The sequence below is a fragment of the Balaenoptera borealis genome (assembly GCF_965194805.1).
Source record: "Balaenoptera borealis genome assembly, chromosome: X".
Taxonomy (NCBI): Eukaryota; Metazoa; Chordata; class Mammalia; order Artiodactyla; family Balaenopteridae; genus Balaenoptera; species Balaenoptera borealis.
This window is the reverse complement of record NC_138881.1, coordinates 103,234,980-103,253,272: the sequence shown is the minus strand read 5'-3', so window position 1 is coordinate 103,253,272 and position 18,293 is coordinate 103,234,980. Positions and strand designations below refer to the sequence as shown.

General features: G+C 39.5%; 1 protein-coding gene across 4 annotated transcripts in view; it reads right to left on the bottom strand.

Moving 5' to 3' along the window:
• Window positions 1-18,293, bottom strand: part of GRIA3 (glutamate ionotropic receptor AMPA type subunit 3) — a 296,361-nt gene that overhangs the window by 104,562 nt on the left and 173,506 nt on the right. For all 4 annotated transcript variants that reach the window (XM_082377107.1, XM_082377105.1, XM_082377106.1 and 1 more), the window contains exon 5: window positions 11,324-11,377. In XM_082377107.1, the coding sequence (XP_082233233.1) occupies window positions 11,324-11,377 (54 nt within the window). The remainder of the gene's footprint in view (window positions 1-11,323; window positions 11,378-18,293) is intronic.

Below are 18,293 nucleotides of genomic sequence, written 5' to 3'. Positions count from 1 at the left end.
GAGACCCTGAGGTGGGAAGATGTCTGTCTAAAAACTCTGAGCAGGAACTAATGCAACAGAAATGACCTTCAGGGCTTCCCTGGTGGCGCAGTGGTTGAGAATCTGCCTGCCAATGCAGGGGACACGGGTTCGAGCCCTGGTCTGGGAAGATCCCACATGCCACGGAGCAACTAGGCCCGTGAGCCACAACTACTGAGCCTGCGCATCTGGAGCCTGTGCTCCGCAACAAGAGAGGCCACGATAGTGAGAGGCCCGCACACCGCGATGAAGAGTGGCCCCCGCTTGCCGCAACTAGAGAAAGCCCTCGCACAGGAACGAAGACCCAACACAGCCAAAAATAAAAATTAATTAATTAATTATTTTAAAAAATTAAATATGAATTAAAAAAAAAGAAATGACCTTCAACCATCTGGATGATAAAGGGGAAAATAGAAGATGAAAGATAGTTATAGAAATTTGAAGTTGGGATACAAGTTCTGACTACGGAGCAGGAGTTGGCTGGCTCTTGGTCCATGGTCACCTCTTATCTCATTATTTTAAGGCATTGCATTTGTTCACAACTCTTGCTAGTCTTCTCTTTATGACTTGGTCACAGAAGGACCTCAAGTTGAGAACACTGGCACTGAGTCTCTCCAAAATCTCTGTAAGACGCTAGCACAACAAGAATGAACGCTAAACATGTGGGTGATAAAGGGGAAAATAAAGGGAGGAAGGTCGGTGAACAGAAGTAGTGCAGGGACCAGACAGTAATACATGTGAATACAGATGGATTTTTAAATTATTATCACAAAATCCTTGTTTTAGAAAAAGTATAAGTTTGACTACCAATCTAAATATGTGATAAGTTTACAAGTTTTTACTTTTTAACTCATGCCCTTGGCTCAGAACAAAAGTAATATTTAAAGTTCTTTAAGTCTTTTTAGTTTGTTCTCATTTTTGTTTCAGGGTTTAAGTGCCTGATGCAAGCACTTCTTCCAATAGTAACTGCTTTAAAAAGGACAGAAAACCCATATCCTTTTATTTAATACATAAATTTAAACATGTCTGACTTCAAAGGAAATTTCTGTATCATGAATTCTGTTTCCTCACTGAGCTTCATCTACTATTAAAAATTATATACTTTAAAATAATATAGTTTGACCGAAGACAAAATGCATTCCAGTAGATTTCTTTGATATTTTTGTGGGAAAGGATGGCTCATTTTGTTTCAGCAGGTTTTGCTGTTTTATAGCAACTGCTCTATTGCTTCACTGAATCATAGCAGTTCATTTGTTGCTTAAAAATCAGTTTCTTCTTCTGGCATCTCCCATCTAACCAAAGATATTAGAATTTCTTCATTTTCTTTTTCTTCGCCTTTTTCCATTTAAAATTTTGAGTGTGTGTATGTTGGGGGGGCAGTAGATTGTCATGATTCTCACATAGCTGGGCTCTGAGAATCTACTTTTTCAACATAAATGTTACTCAGTTATGATAAATAACATTTATGATACATAAAATACCTCAGCCAATGAATTTGTTACATTTTAAGGCTTAGAGTCTATAAAACAAATTAATTTCTTGTTTTCTTTTGGAATTTTCAACTCGAAGTCACTTTGAATGAGTTTCCAATTAGAACCTCTCTTATACTCTAGAACCCCCTTTTCTAATTGTCTACCAACTAAATTGACTTCCTTATTCCATGTGTGTCTTAAAAAGAATGTGCCCCAAAGCAAAGTTGTTATATTCCCTTAAAATCTCTTCGTCTTCCTGTATCCCTTCTTTCAATTAATGGCACTTTAAGCCTATTGGGTCACTGGGTATGGGGCCCAAGCACCTGTCTTTTTTTTTTTTTTTAAATAAATTCAACAAGTGACTTTGAAGCACAAGTGGGTTTGAGGACCACCAGCCTAGTTTATCGTCCTGGCTTCTTAGCTGGTGATCCAACTTCCAGTTCTTTACCTTTCCAGTTTATTCTTTGCATAATAAATTTATCTTCCTAAAATATCTGTTAGAGCATAATACTCCTTTCCTCAAATCACTGCAATGATTCCCTACTTTCTACAGACATACTGACAGCTGAATATCTTGACTTGACCTTCAAGGATTTCCATTATCTGTTATCTTTTGTTCTCTTGGCCTTATCCACACCTTTTCCTTCAAGAGACCTCATGCTCTAGCCACATTGCTCCCCTTTAAACCTTGGTACCTTTGTTCTGTTTCCTTTGTCTAGAAAGGGCCGTCACTTCATCACTTATAGCTCTGGGTGTCTACTGAAATTTCATTCTTCAAGAGCCATTTCAATTAGTAAAATAATGACTAAGAAACATCTATATTAAATTTGTCTCTATATTCTCTACCAGATAGTAATAAGGCCAATTGTGTCCCCTTTTGCCAATTATTACATAGGCTCTTGCACGTTGTTGACTGCTTATGGGCTCTTGTCCTCCTTCATTGTCGCATGCTTTCCCATGCTTTCCACGTAATACGTTCATGTGTAAACTCCACAATATTATTGCTTAGTGGCTCTGAGGTTCCAAATCCCCTGCTGTAGTGAGTGGAATTTCTGTTGAGCCCATTTTATTATTTCATAGGGATTTTAATAACTAGAAGTGATGATGATCAGATACTCAATGATTTTTGTGTGTTTAGATTAGATATCAAATTCTAGTGCTCCTTACATTTCACCAATTTGGTTTGCTTGAAATTGTGTTTTGTTTGTTTTGTTTTGTGCTCACTGCCATGGTGGTCTCCCTTCCTTTGGTTGGTCCAGTAAACTGTATGCAGAGGGAGAGATTAAAGGAGATGAGAGAAGGCAGAGAAAGGTTGGAGGCAATCCTAGTGCTCACAGATAGGGCGAGTTGAAACTCTACTTCCTCACTTTCTATGTTCTAAGTATCTGTACACTTGACTATTTGCCTCTGTGCAACAATGGCAACATTTGTTGGAAATATGGATATAATCTCAGAAGTTATTCCTTTGAGAAGGAAACTACTCATTTAGATTTGTAAGCTCTGCTATATTTCATCAATTGCATTGCTTCTCAGTCACATCACATCTGTTTGAGCCAGTGACTGTTGCCCACATCTGAACCCAACAGTATAAAACCAACCATGACCTCTGTGCCTAATGCAAGGCCTTGTAAGCTACTTTTGATTAAGTCTCCAAGGCCATCTTTTACACAGACACTAGTTACACAACTGGCATCCAAAGACAGATTGTCCTTGATTTGAGAATAGCCAGACAACTCAGTCTTCCAAAGATCCAGATGACTTTGGTATCATCCTGTCTCCCTTGATTCATACATATAGTACTGCAATTCAGTTTCCTTCTGGTGAGATAATTGAGATTTGGAAATAGATATATTCAAGGCTTACCTTTAGGGCACTTATTTTTAAGATATTATGTGGCGATTTCCTTCATATAATATTATTGTTAGGGTACATTTTGTACAGAGAGGAAAACAGAGACAAGATAAGTTGGGTGACTTTCATTGAGTTGATGGTAGATTATGGGTGAGAAATGAGAAAGGTGGCTTGCCTGTATGGAAGGTAAAAGCAGTAGAATGAGGGGTGGAAGGCTGCCAAGGAGGAGTATCTGTCTCAATTTGGATGAAGGCTGGCTCTGCCTTTAGTGCCATCTGAATTGTTCATCTGGGTGATGCTTTGATGGGGAAATGCACGGTAATTGTGGTGACTCAAGTTATCAGATTGCTAATGAGAGACACAAGTCTTTTTCTAGAAGCAGATCCATCCTCCTGGGAGGATGTAATGCACAGAGTTAAAGATTACACCATATAAATTAGCACTTGATTACAGGTTGCTTGTATTGTTCACTCACTGTTTTATTCTCTAATCCAATTAACAAACATACTTTGAAACCTTCTAAGTGCTATCTGTTGGTACAATGGCGAGCCATATCCAACTTGGTCCCTAACCTCACAACACTTTAGTCCAGTGGGAGTTATCTGTATGAATATACAAATAATTACAAGTTGACATAAATGCTATTAGTGGGAAAAATAGGCACTGATCTCTTTTTTATTAACAGTTATATTGAGGTATAATTTAAATACCATAAGATCCATCCATTTGACACTGATTTTTTTTTTAAAGCAGAAATCAGGTCATGTCTCTCCCCTGCTTGAAGTTCTTCAGTGGCTTTCTGATGCTGTTGAAAAGAGCTAAAACTTAGCCAGGCAGTAGGCCTTAGATAATCCAGATCTTGTCGCTCACTCTGCTGTAGCCAAAATTGCCTTCTAACAGTTCAGAGAGGTATCAAACTCTTTTCTGCCTCAGGACCTTGGCACATGTTGTTCCCTATGCATTACATGAACTTTCCCTGATTCTTCATATAATTGGACCTTTCTCACCATTCAGATCATTGTTTCAAAGTCACCTTCTCTGAAAGCCCTTCTCTGGCCATACTATGCAGAGTTTTGACTCCCCACCCTCTGCCTTCTCTTCATTCCCAGCACAGGTCCCAGCACCTGTTCTACCTCCATGCCAGTGATCCTAAGTTGTGCCAGTTTGGTCTGTTCAATATGTTTATACAGTTCTTAAAGAGACCACCTTCTGTCTTCCTTGCAGTAGAGTGAACAAGGTATTGGGCATATATGTGGTATATAGAAAAACGAACTTGTTATAAAAATCTTTAGAGTAGTGCTACCCGAAGTATGTGTGGACTGGTGCTGGTCTGCTGTTTGTTACCAGTCAGAGATGATAGAAGGAGAGAAACTGAATATAAGCCTTTAGTTTATAAGCAAGTTGACAGAGTAATATGGCTGTTGAATCTAATACTAAAAAAACTTGGGCTTGTATTTTATATGTCTTGTTTTGTTTATATCATGTTTTTTAGTAATTTATTGTTGTTGTGCTTTTATTGTGTGAATATTTGGGGGGAAATCTGGCCCTTCTTCACAGATAATTTGAGAAGCGCTGTTTTAGCAGATATGACGTGGGAGGGGCCCGGGGGAGAAAACAGAATTTTTTCAACGCATCTTGCTAGAACATTGAGTAGGAAGTGATCTTTCCTTGTTAATTTCAGGCAGGGGGAGGCAGGGATGGTTGGCTATAATGGAGGCGTTTTTGGAGAGGGGGAATGAGAGTCTCAAAGTTGGCTACTTTAAGCTGACAATTGCCTGTGCCTTTCTAAATGCACGGTAGGACGTTGGACCCCTGCCCAGTCCCCACTCCTCATTCCCTTGATACTCTGCTGTATCCTATCTTCATTTGGAGAAGAAAGTGAATCCTGAGCCACCAGAGAAGCTGTGTACCCAGGGGAGGTGACTGGGCTCCTGGCATTGGGGACCAGGGGGGATTTTTCCCTTCAAGCTCACCTCCTTTGCCGGTAAGGCCGGGCTCCAGCCCAGTGAGCTCTGTGTTTACATGCCATCTGCTGAGGTGTCAGTGATCACAACATGACTTTGAGCATTTGAATTTTTTATTTAGAACATTAAAAATGGAAGTACAAAGGAAGGGAAAGAGTAGAGAACAGAACAAGAAGACCTGGGAGGGGAAGGGAGCAGAAGGGAACAGTTGTTATTGGCAAGCAAAACAGCATGACTCAGTCTCATTCAAACTTGTTTTCTCTTTAAACAAAGTGGGCCCCTCTCTGTTTCAGGTACATCCCTAGATCTGGGAAGCTGCAGAGTTCACTTCTCCAAGCTCCAGTTACTCCTGGATGCTTCTTTGGAGTTCTATTTTTTGACTAATGCTTTTGCTTTAGTAAAATTTTAGAAAAATTAGATATAATCTAGTACTCCCCATCATTATTTTCTGGCATACTAATCATATGAATGGGGCAGGTGGCGAGGGAAAGAAAGAAGAGAGAGCAAGAGAAAGAAGGGGGATGAGAGAGCAGGGGAGAGGAATGTGTGTGTGTGTGTGTGTGTGTGTGTGAGGGAGAGAGAGAGAGGATGAATATGAATGTAGCAGGGGAGAAGACAGTGATGGAGATGTAACTGGTGCCTGCTAAGATACATTTCATATTGGCCCATTGGACGCGTTTCAAACCCAGATTCACAAAGCTGTCCTTGTTTTTTTAAGCCTTTTTCCCTCTGATTACTTCACCCTCATAAATTTATAGTTTATACGTCATTCATATACATTTATGTCTTTGCAAATGTTCTTATGTGACCTTTGTGGGGCTGGCCTTCTGTCTCACTGAGATGCTTGAGCGGGTAAAATGAGAGGAGCGAGATGCTCTTGGTAAAGTGTCTGACCAACCTGGGCTGGAAACCTAGCTTGGCAATGGATTAGCTGTGAGACTTCAGACAAGTCATGTATCTTTTCTGAGCCTGTTTCCTGATCTCTAAAAAGCTTGGGGAAATGGGTGGGTAAGAAGTCTCTCCTCATTGGAGACATTAAAGGAAAAGCCTAAAGAAAACAGCTGGCACAGCAGGAAGGAGTCTCAGATAGTCAGCTCTCTTCCCCCTTTCTCCCCGGGCACAATGGCTAACTTGATCACCTGTGCTACGGCCCTCTCCCGCTGGCAGCTGACATTACCTAACTTCCACTTGTAGGGTCCACAACTGTCCCCAACCCTGGGACCAGTCTCAGCCTAGGCAAGGAAACCGTCGGGTCTTCTAAGGCAGAGGTTAACTGGCGCAGCACTGAATGAGCCCTACCGTGGCTTACAGTTTCCCCTGGGCGCCTCAAATGCTTGGAGATTTTTGCTTTATTTGGGGGGCTGGGTACTGAACATCTGTTGTTGGATCATCTCAACCCAGATCCAGTTTGTTCTGTGTCAACTATTAAATGGCTTTGATTGATCCTTTAGAGCTGCAGCTCTGTTTAGAATGTAGCTAAGGGCACTCAACCCTTTGCTTGGCTTTTGCCCCCCTGGACTGATTTGAAGTCTGCTCTGTGACAATATCCCAAGGCTAACAGGGCTCCGGCTGTGCTCCCCCACTTATGTCCTCCATATTCACCCAGCTGCTGTGCCTACATCCTCACTCCTGGCCTTCCCTGGTCCAAACAGACCCTCCACGAGGGAAGAAATGTAGAGCTGGAAGTCACTTTGGAGTGTTTTTCAAATTTTAGCCTCTAACATACCACCTTTACAGGGTTTTTTTGCCGCATGGGTGGATGATCTGAACTAGTCTTTACCTCATATATTGTCTTTACATCGACTAAGGTTTTTAATCTAAATATCTAATTTAGCTTCATAGAATTGACGGGAGAGTCATCTTTTTCGAATACACATTTAATATAAATTCAAAACTAATCAGTCTAAGAAGTTTTGCTATATACTACCTAAAATCATCTCATGTACAAATAGCACACTTTGGGAAACCTTGATCTGGTCTATCTCTTCATTTTACAGATTAAGAAACAGGTTCAGAGAGGTTTGGTTTGTCACAGGCTAGTCAGATCAATTCTTGGGATTCGAACCTATCTCCTAGCTCCTGGTCTAGTGCTTTTTTTCTTCATTATGCCTAGGGTTAGTCTAGGGTTCTGCACACTATTATTGACATATATGAAACAATCAAATCACAATACACAACATGCCTGGGAATGCAATGGAAAGGATCCTGATCCAGGACCTTACCATGAAAGAAAGAGCGGTTGCTTGACTGACAAATTGTATACCTGCTGGTTACCTCTGGTACTAAAGTAGAGACACATTACCACCTTAGAGAGAGTTCTGGAAGAGGAAATAACAATCAATTGTGGAACAACCCCTAAAAAGAAATGACACCACCGACTGATACAGAATTTGTAAGAGACTTACTTACTCTTTCATTATTGGCATGTCCACTTCCGGCCTGACCAGATCACATCTCTGGCCTGTGCTCCTGATGAAATCTTTTGTTTCTTCCAGGGATTTCAACAAGTTAGAACTTTCTGCAGCTTGTTGTCCATTCTGAAATGTACACCTTGACCTATGAAAGGTCCTTGTTGAAGCATTTACAGAATATCCAGGTCTTGTCACTTTAGGATTGCTACCAGGGAAGGTCCATGTAAAAGCACATAGAAGTCATTGCCAGATAGATGGGACTTAGTAGCAAAGGGGACACTTGGGCCTCTGGTGCAGGTGGTTCCAGAAAGCTTAGGTAGGCAGTGTGAGTGTTTTTCATTTTGCATCTGTAGAAGAAGGCAGTGGTTCTGTGCTGTTGTTACACCAAGATTCAGATGAGAACTTCTTCCCTTGTGTATATGTCCTCAGCTTTCATCCAGCTGGCTCATCTTGAAAGGAAACATCTTCTTAGCTCCACTTACTCATTTTTGATCATCTAAATGACTTCTAAATAGTTTTGGTTTGCTGTGTGTATATATGTATATGTGTCTTTGGGGTATTTTTAGCTGCTTAAAAAAATCTGGTAACCACGGAAGGGATAATGTGGCTCATTATTTTATCAGAGGTTAGTAACGGTTCCTATCCGTATTGCCCATATGCAATTTGCTATAGAGAACAGGGACTTATGGAGACACATGGCTGTGTTCAAATGGAAAGAAGGTCACTAGAGGAAGAGAAGGGGTGGCAGCTCAAAGCATGGGAAATGAATTCATGTTTTCATTATCCAGACTGACATGACACTATATCTTACATTCTTTCCGAGGGAACAGACTTTGCTTATTCTTGTAGTAGGCATCTTTCCAAGGTTTCGTAATTCTGAGTTCTGTGTTAGGCATCCAGTTTACCATTCTTTTCCCCAACCTTGTCCTAGTGATTTTCTCTTGCAGTTCTGTCACTCTACACGCTTTCACTTCTGTCAGCTCTGGGTCTCAAAATTGAAACCAAAGTTCTAAAGGATTGTCAGTAGGATTAGAGAGGCCCAGTTAGAAATCCAGAATGGGAAAGGTCTTTATAGATCATCTGGTTACCTTACGCCAACTGAGACAACCATTGATGTGCACGGCTCAGGCTTAGATCTTTTAACATAGAACCTGCCTCCAGGACGTGAGTTAGCCGACAGTCTCCAGCTTCAGGTGCCTTCAGGATTTGCCCCAGCTCGCAAGCGGGAGGTGGGTGCTTCCCAGGCAGCTGCCAGCCAATGGCTGAGCAAGGTTGGGGTACAGTGGCTTGCCATTTTGGGGCAGGATGGGCCTCCTCCACGTGGAGTTGTTGCACGGGAGCTCCCAGGTGTGTTATCCCATGGTCTGAAGATCTTTTTTATTTAACTTTTAATTTTATATTGGAGCATAGTTGATTAACAACGTTGTGTTAGTTTCAGGTGTACCTCAAAGCGATTCAGCTATATACATACACGTATCTACTCTTTTTCAGATTCTTTTCCCATTTAGGTTGTTACATAAATATTGAGCAGAGTTCCCTATGCTATACAGTAGGTCCTTGTTGGTTATCCATTTTAAATATAGCAGTGTGTACATGTCAATCCCAAACTCCCTGACTATCCCTCAAACTTCCTTCCTTTTCCCCTCCTTCGCTGATATCAGACCTGTATTGTGGTCTGAAGGGCTCCCTTTCTATTTGTGTCCCTCTCCCTTTTATTTTTCACAGGAATTACTCCCAATAAATGTCTTGCACTTCTATTTATATCTCAGCATCTGCTTCTAAAGGATCCAACCAATCCATCAATGAACTCCCCACTCCCATCTGAGGTTTACAGTATGGAAACTGAGGTCCTCAAAGGTGAGGTGACTTATCCAACATCCCATAGCTAGTGAGTAGCAAAGTCAGTAGGACAACCCAAAGTCTCTGACCCCTAGTTCAATGCTCTTTCCCAAACTTCAGTCATCCAGGTACCACCACAACTGCATATACCCAAAACAGATTTTGCTGTATCTGTTTATAGCAACATGCTATTGTTTACTTGACACATTTGACATAAACAATTATTTCATTTGTTGTTAAACCTCTAGCCCTGTATGAAGTAATAACATCCATAAAATTTGGGTTTTGATGTACTAGTTTTATGTTTTTCTAATACATAGTAAATAAATACATTTGCCATTGTAATAAAAAAAAGTTCGTGTGTGCACTACCTAAAGTTGTCTCATGTACCATCAGTGCTGAGTGAACCCTAGGCAGAGGAGAAGAGAAAGGGAGAGGGAAGAAGGAAGGAAGAGAGGAAGGAAGGAAGGAGAGCAAAATGCTTATGGGTGAGAAAGAAATGGTAAAAATCCATCAAGAACTGCCTCAGATACCTTGCTATAACCTCCATGTTTCCTGCCAAAGCCTGGTCTAACCCCCAGCGAGTCAACAAACATCCTTTACCTGTCAGTTGTCTAAAAACAAATTGGATGTACTCAGATGTAAATTAAGAATCAAGATTTCTCCTCCTAAAAGAGTCGATTCATTTATCCCTACAATGGACTGAAGCACTCCACTTTGAGCAATTTATTGGAGAAGATGCACACAACATTTCAAAGCAGTAGCTCTAATCTTCATCTTATAAAGTGTCTGAGTGCACACACTTCTTAAGGAGGTTTAAGTAACATTTCCTTTCTCATTTAAAAATATTCATTATTAAAGCAAAATAAGACTTTTTTCTTTGATTTAAGAAATCTAAGAATATAATTACGATAATCTTTCACCTTTGTTGCTATTCTTTTAGTTTAAGAGCTCTATAATGATTATGATTCTCTTGTGCTAATGAAATAAAATTGGGGCTAGAACTCATGTTATGTAATAATTTAATAGATTCTTAGTATCATAGTGATAATTTACCATTCCTCTTTCATTACAGGGAGACAGTATTATTCAGAACCTCTGCCAAACATATATTACAGATTTAGAAGCCACTTTGTTAATTCCTAAGCCAATTGTCCTTTTAGAGAAAGAAGACCTATAAACCAACCTTAATAAAAAATAACTTCTAGAATGTCACAAATTTTAAAGGCATGGGGAGTTTGAAGGTAAAGATTCAAGTTGTGTTTCGGTATGGGTAGAAAGGTGGCTATACACTTTGACAGGATTACTTAATGTTCTATGTTCAAACCTACTGCTCACATCTGGTTTGAAAAGATTTGGTAGTGGCCTGTTTCTAGAAAGACAAGTCCAATACTAATGTGCACATACACTTGGATTAATTGGGGAAAGAGTCAGTTTCTTGTGTCCCCTGTCCCTTGTTTTACATTTTAAACCTGATTAAAATGGTTGACATTTCAAACCCAAATTAAATCTAAGAATAATCAGTGAAGAATCATATCAAATTATTAGTTTTTCAACGAGGAGAGGATATAAGCTTCACAGCTAAAACAGACACAGCATAATTGAAAACAAGGCTATTGCATTCAGGTTTTAGTATTTACTGACTCATTTCTCCAAGTGTCTAGAGAACACATTAGGTTCTTCTTGTATTTCTTTCTGGGATAATTACAGGCGACACAAACTAAATAGAATATAATGCCCTGGAAACTTAAACTCTGCTTGTTCTTACCAGGTTAGCAAGCATGTAGTGGTAACCTCTTGAATGCTTCCCCAGGATCACAACCTGCAGAAATAAAAAATAAGAAATATTGCTTATTCAAGGACATTTTCAATTGCACAGTCATTGGGATGGCTAGAGCAAAGTACTTTTAAATAATCGACGAAGTGTTAGGTCGTTTATATATAGTAAATCATAGTTAGTTGGGCCAGATTTCTTTTTGTTGCATTTTACTTTCAGGCATAGGATACAGGAAGAATTGCTAATATGAAAGTAAAAAATGTCAACAGCAAGGGAAAAAAGCTCTCTAAACTTCCAGGTCAGTGGCATCATTATCACTTAAAATAGATGGCAAAAGTGATAAAACTGATGATCCCTCACCCATGAACTGGATTTCTGTACTTAGCTGTTGAGCTGGAAAATGGGCTGAACTTCGCATACAACTTAGAAAATAGAATGTATGGTACATTTTTCTTTCTTTATCTGGAATGCTTAGGGAATAGAACACACAAGGAATGGGGTTAATGTGATTTTCAGGTTAATCGAGGTTGCTTTTGCTTATTGAAAACTTTTCTAGCAGAAGCAGTTGAGAAAAAAAAAACTTTTCTAAAATGCTTGCCTTCCTTTTCTTACCTTAATATGAAAGACTTGTGAACATCTGTACATCTTTTGGTGCTGAATGTGCCTTAAGGTAGTGGGGGAAGGGATTTTTCCCCTAGGGGATATTTGGCAATGCCTGGAGACATCTTGATTGTCACATCTAGGAGGGGTGACTGGCTTCTAGTGAGTAGAGGCCAGAGACACTGCTAAATATCCTATAATGCACAGGGCAGTCCCCACCACAAAGAATTATCCAGCCCAAAGTGTCAGTAGTGCCGAGACTGAGAAACCCTGCCTTGGGGTCATCACTCTTATCATAATTTTCATAAGTAGCACTGTATTAATACTAAGCTTTACAGTTTACAAAGCGCATTTTTATTATCTCAAAATATGTAAGCGGATTGAATATTTTCCAACTAAATGTACTGGTTGGCAGTTGAAAGGTTTTCACAAAATACCTGACATAAGCGTATTTCCTTATAGTTAAGTACAGCAAAAATTCTGGTTAATTGAAGATTTTATAAAATGTCATTTTTCTGAGTACTGACTGTGCAGAGTAGTATGCAGGAGTGGGAGTGAGGAGGGGGATATGATCGAGGTTAAAGACACAACCAGAGGCAGAACCAGGTTTTGTGCAGGCCTGAAGCTAATATCACTTTAAGAGCCCTCTTTAAGAAAAATAATACAAAATTATGAATACGGTATTTGGAATAAGGCCTCAGAAAGAACCTGTGCAAGTAAGGGGCCATGAAACTTCATCATATATTCCTCTATGGACACAGCTGTCAAGGGTCTAAAAACAGTTTGAGAAAACAATGTTGTACACATATCAAACCAGAACTATATATAAAAGGTCATAATGATAATATTAAAAACAATTGCCCTTAATTGAGTTCCTAGTATATGCCAGGCACTGCGCTAGGTGCTGTATTTAATCCCTAGAACAATTAAACAGATTAAGTATCATAAGTTTCATTTTACAGATGAGGAATCTCAACCAAAGAGAATTTAAGTAATTTACCCAAGGCCACACAGCTAAGAAATGCTAAAGCTGGAATTAGAACCTAGGTCTGTGTACCTCTAGAACCCACGCTCTTGGCAGTACATTACATGGTTTCTTAATATGTGCTAAATGTCAAATATCAAGAATTACTCTAGGTTCTTGGAGAAGAGGAAGAAGAGATGTCTAAGGCCTGCTGGGATGGATAGGGAAGGCTCCGTGGAGGAGATGAGGTTTAAGCTGGCCCAGAGGTGTGGAACCACATATTTAAATATCATGCTTATTTCAATTCATTTTAAGTACTGCGAGAGAGAGAGAGAGAGAGAGAGAGAGAGAGAGAGCGAGAGAGAGCGAGTGAGAGAGAGAGAGAGAGCGAGAGAGAGCGAGTGAGAGAGAGAGAGCTATTTTTGATTAATTTAAAATATGAGCCACGTATCTGACTGATTATTTACGGAGGAAATGAAAGGTTAATGAATGTCTTGAGGAGGTGATTTCTCACACCACTGTGACACAAAATGAGCTGTTAGGTATCTGCTGGGATGTATTCTTCAGTGTCCGCTTGTGAGAAACATCCTTCCTGGTGACATTTGTTAACTTTGATGGCAAGTTGGGACCATACATTTGTTGAATTTTTAATTCCCTGAGAACCTTCAACATAATAAAATCAGAGGGTTTTTGAGTTCTGTTAGAAAAATGAGCAAGGTTCCTAAGGACATCTGGCAGAGCTTGGAGAGAAATAAAGAAGCAAGCCCAAAGGAAACAGAGTAAGTCTGTCTCACCAGAGGCAGGGTTTAGTGTTCTTCTGAGCATAAGAAAGGCAACAGGGAGCCACAGAAAACATAAGTGTTGTGAGACGAGCCCCGAAAGAGAACCCAGGAGCCCAACCTTGTCACGTACTCAGTTTGATTGTGGGCAAATCACTCAACTTTCTCCAGCCTCCATTTCCTTACCTGTAATCTGGGACCATGAGCCTGGCCTTTCCTATCTCAGCACTGTTGTCAGAATCAAACTGAATAACATCTACAAAAGTGTTTGGGATGTGCATTATGTAATTATGTGGGGTTAAATAACTGTGGAGAGAGGTCATTCACTTAGATAGTGTTTTTCAGGTTCAGAAAAACTTGAAGCTATTAGAATATCCGCTTTAATCCATGCCCAGATGGTCTGTGCAAAACAAACTCACTTATTTGAAGGTAGTTCTCTCACAGCACTACCCTTTCAAAATTTAGTTTAAACTGAAGAGATGGGAAAGTTATCTAAAGATAGGAACCTTTAGGTGTCACAAAGCTGTTGCGTTAAAAGCCGTAATTATTTCCTCATCCTTACTTTCAGTGCCTTCTTAACTCTTATTTAACATACAGTTCTTACCAATTTTGGTTTTCTAGTTCACAGTAAGTGAAAAGCTACAAATTAGAAGGGGTGTGTATGGAGGGGGGTGGTGATATTAGGAAGAGGTACATTAGCAGCAGAGGAAGTGACAAAGTGACTTAAAGGGGAAGGAAGAGTCCCCCCAAAAAGCAGACAACATTGCACTACGGCACAGTATAATCATGGATGTTCATCCTGAGTGCCTGAGTCATCAGGGTATGGCTTATTGCGTTCAGTAATTTCTGCTGAAAAACCTAGGGAAATTATAATACATCTGAGGGAAGGTTTCCATCAGAAATGCTCAAATTCCCGATACTTAAGAGAGTACGTTTCAATTATCTTGAAATGTTACTCACGTAGGGCAGCAATGATCCTACTGATGTGAGCTAAGTGAGGCCTCACTGCCAAAAGTGTCATGTTTTGCTCCTGATCTTTCCTTTCTTTGAATTTTTGGTGCAGGGCTTGTAGGAGTAGGGGTGGGATGGGAGGCTTGTGCGTAATACGGTGCACAAAGGAACTAGTTAATGGGAGCGGTTCTTGTTCAGTTAGTCTTAAATCTTTTTTCTTTCCATCTGTTACAGATGAACAAGGCATAAATTGTACCCTCAGTTCTTTAATGACTTTGGTAACCAAGAGAATATTCAACTTTGCTTTTACAGTAATTATAATCGCTCTTTCTGAACCAGTTTCAGAACTTCAAGTATAAAAGCCGTTTTACAGTCTACTGTGAAATTTAAGGAGGAAATATCAAGTTCCCGAATCCATGTTGTGTATTCACTGTGCCTTTGTAAGATTTGTTGGAGAAGATGGATAGCTTGATACGATGGCAGATATGATAAATGCAATAAGGGAATATGTGTGAAATGTAGATAAAATTCATTGTTTTAAGGAGATTTATTTTTATGCCCACAAGTAGGACCTGAAAGAAATAATGCCACAACCCTCATTCACTGAAACTTAAACAGTAGTTTCATTCACTGAACCACGCAGGTGGCAGAGCATTAAATTATTTGTTAAAGAAGTCAGTGAATTATAGTCTACCCATTTGGGAGAGACCTCCCTTTATTGACTCCTCCATCCACTTCTCTGTGAAACTGGGGGCTGGGAATCACTGAGCAGTTAAAAATAATTCAGAAGATGTTCAGCTGGTTTTCTAGAGGCCCTTTCTCTTCCAATTTAATGCTTAATCTAGACATTTTCATAATTTTAGAAATCTGAAGTTAAATTGCTCCATAAGACTACTCGAGAGAGGCCCACAGACCCTTTGGGAGCAAAAGCATCTGTTTTTCTATGCTCATATTTAAAAAAAAAAATGTGTGTGGAAAAGTGCCTATGTTTTTTCCCTTAGATCCATCTGGTATGCAGATTAGGTTATTTGCAGACCTAAGTATCTCCATGTTTGGATTTTCTACATCGGTGCCAAAAAAGGATCTATGTATAAAGATTGATCTTGCTTTGAGTACAGAACATGCCTTGCCGTTCACCTTAATCTGTTTCTCTTTGATTTAGGTACCTTGAGAACATGTGGAGGGCTGGGGAGAGAAATGAGGGAGGTTTTTGGTTTTAATTCACCAGAATTACCTGTTATATAGGTATTTTCTCTTTAAGAAAAAGCGATTAGACCACACTTTTTGGTGTGTGTTCAAAGAGAAGACATTTCTTCAGCTCCCCCCCTTCCCTTTTCTACTTCCTCAGTTACAAAAAGATACTGCTGTCCTACAGCAACCTATCTGATTTCAGCTGTGTTGGGAGTTAAATGGTGGTAAGCTACAGAAATCAGCCTCAGAATATGCCAGACTTCCCAAAAGAAGTCTTCCATCAGATATGATAAAAGCCGTTCATTCTCTTGAATGAAAACCCCGAGCTACTAAGTTGCTTTAGTCTTAGTAAACATATATCAGAAGTCCATTCCTTTAGAATTATTTTTCTAATAATCTCAAACTGCACACACACGCTCTCTAACCGAATGACAGTGCTTCATAGTGCGGTCATCTGACTTGAATAAATGTGCTGGATTAGTGAGGCCGAGAAGAGCCAATCACCCAAAGTCAGCCCAATGGTGGGGGTGGTACAGATGAAAGGCTGAAGCTTTTCATAAAGAAGGAAAATGGGGGTATAACCGAGAAATCTCATCACTGTGTATACTGTCTTCAAGGGAAGCTTATGCAGAGAGAAGGCAACTGAATAGAAAATAAAATCTATTTTATCAAATCTAAAATCATCAAATAAAACGCTAGGATGTGAAGATTAGAGGACAAGGATTTCACCAAAGAGCATGTCTTTGGGAAGTTTCACTTCCCAGACTTCAATATTGCATTCACTAAGACGAATGGAATATGCGGAAGATGTAAACAGCGGGAGAGGCAAAGAGAACATACAAATAAGAGGCAGTAAATGGCCACAAGTAAGTTAAAGGAGCAACAGATTATTCCTGCTCGTAGGAATAAGGGACCATTTCAATGCATGTTGATCTTGGTGGGAACACCTCATTGTATTAGCCCTTAAACATCATTTCTCGAATTTCATTTCCTTACAAACTTCCTTAACAATTTGTGATCTATCCACATACCACAATACTATTATTTTCTTAATATTTATCTTTATAGCTACTCATTTACTTAAAGATAGCGGTGTCCAAAGCAATAATATCCATGAAACTACATACAAGAAAATAAATACAACTGTGTGAAAATAGAATCTATTCATCCAGATGTCACTGAAAATCCTCTGGTGTACCATCAGGAGTGGTGGGTAATATTGCCTGAACGCAGTCGTGTCTTTAGGGAAGAGAATAAAGATCATGTCTTCCTGTCCAGATAAAATATGGTTAATTTGCCTTATGGTTCAAATCTTAAGAGTATCCCCATCTACTTTCAAAGGTTCACGAGTCTTGTAAGGGAGCAAAATAATGGGCAGTTTGGGAGGTAGCAGATAATGACTGGGACTGCATACAAATGACAGATGTGGAAAGTTACAAAGCCTTCCCTAAGGCAATTTCCATGTACTGTCCCACCTAGGAAGCCCAGCAGCTTTGATCAGCTAGAGGCCTTGGTCATGGGGCCAATAATAAATACTTAAAACATCTGGACCTTTCCATCAGCTAACTTCCTGTAATGTGATGCATTTCCAAACACTGTGTCTTTTCTTGGAGTATCTCATCTAGAAGACCTTTCACAGGACCCTATTTTTATTTGGAAATAACTCTAGATGTTTTTTCCGGAAGGTGAGGTAGGGGTGATTTTAACGAGTATTCAACCTTGAATAATACAGCAAAAAGAACATTAGTTTCTCTTCAACATAGCCATATGTATGACTTTTGTAGTCTCTGCGTTTTGCATTGGCTATCCCCCCAAATCAGCGATAATTTATTTTAAACAATACATTTTAAATAACAGTGTTCTTTATGCATACTTTTATGAAATTTACTGTCACCTATTTTATGTTCACACTTATAGCAACTTTTGTTTTGATATTTACAACTTTATTCTAAATATCAAGTTGTATCTTTTTTCTTTTCTCTGTAGATCTTACAAAATTGTTTGGGCCCAAAGCACTATAATCCTAAATTTCAAGATCTACTTGAAGGACTGAATGGGTGGTAAGTAGAAGGCTTGGCAATGCCACTAGACTCATTATTTGTATTTAAAAAAAAAAAAAAGGAAAGGCAACATCTGACATAAGGCTGAGTAGTCACTCCAACATGTGTCTTTTCCAGCCACAACCACTAGGGGATGGGTGGGATAACGCGAGACTTCTTCATTGGCCCAGGAGTCACACTTTCCCATCTTTAGATATTTATCAGGATCAACAACTCTAGTATCTCACCTGAAATGACACCTTATAGAATTGAAACTTGTAAGAGTCTAAAACTCTTTATAGATGTGATCTGAATCACCCTTAAAGGTTAGAACAAATAGGCATTTATTAAAGGTGATGTACTAGAAAGAGCCGTGAACATTGAAGACAGATGGTTCTGGATTCAAATCCTGCCATTTACTTACTAGCTCCGTTACT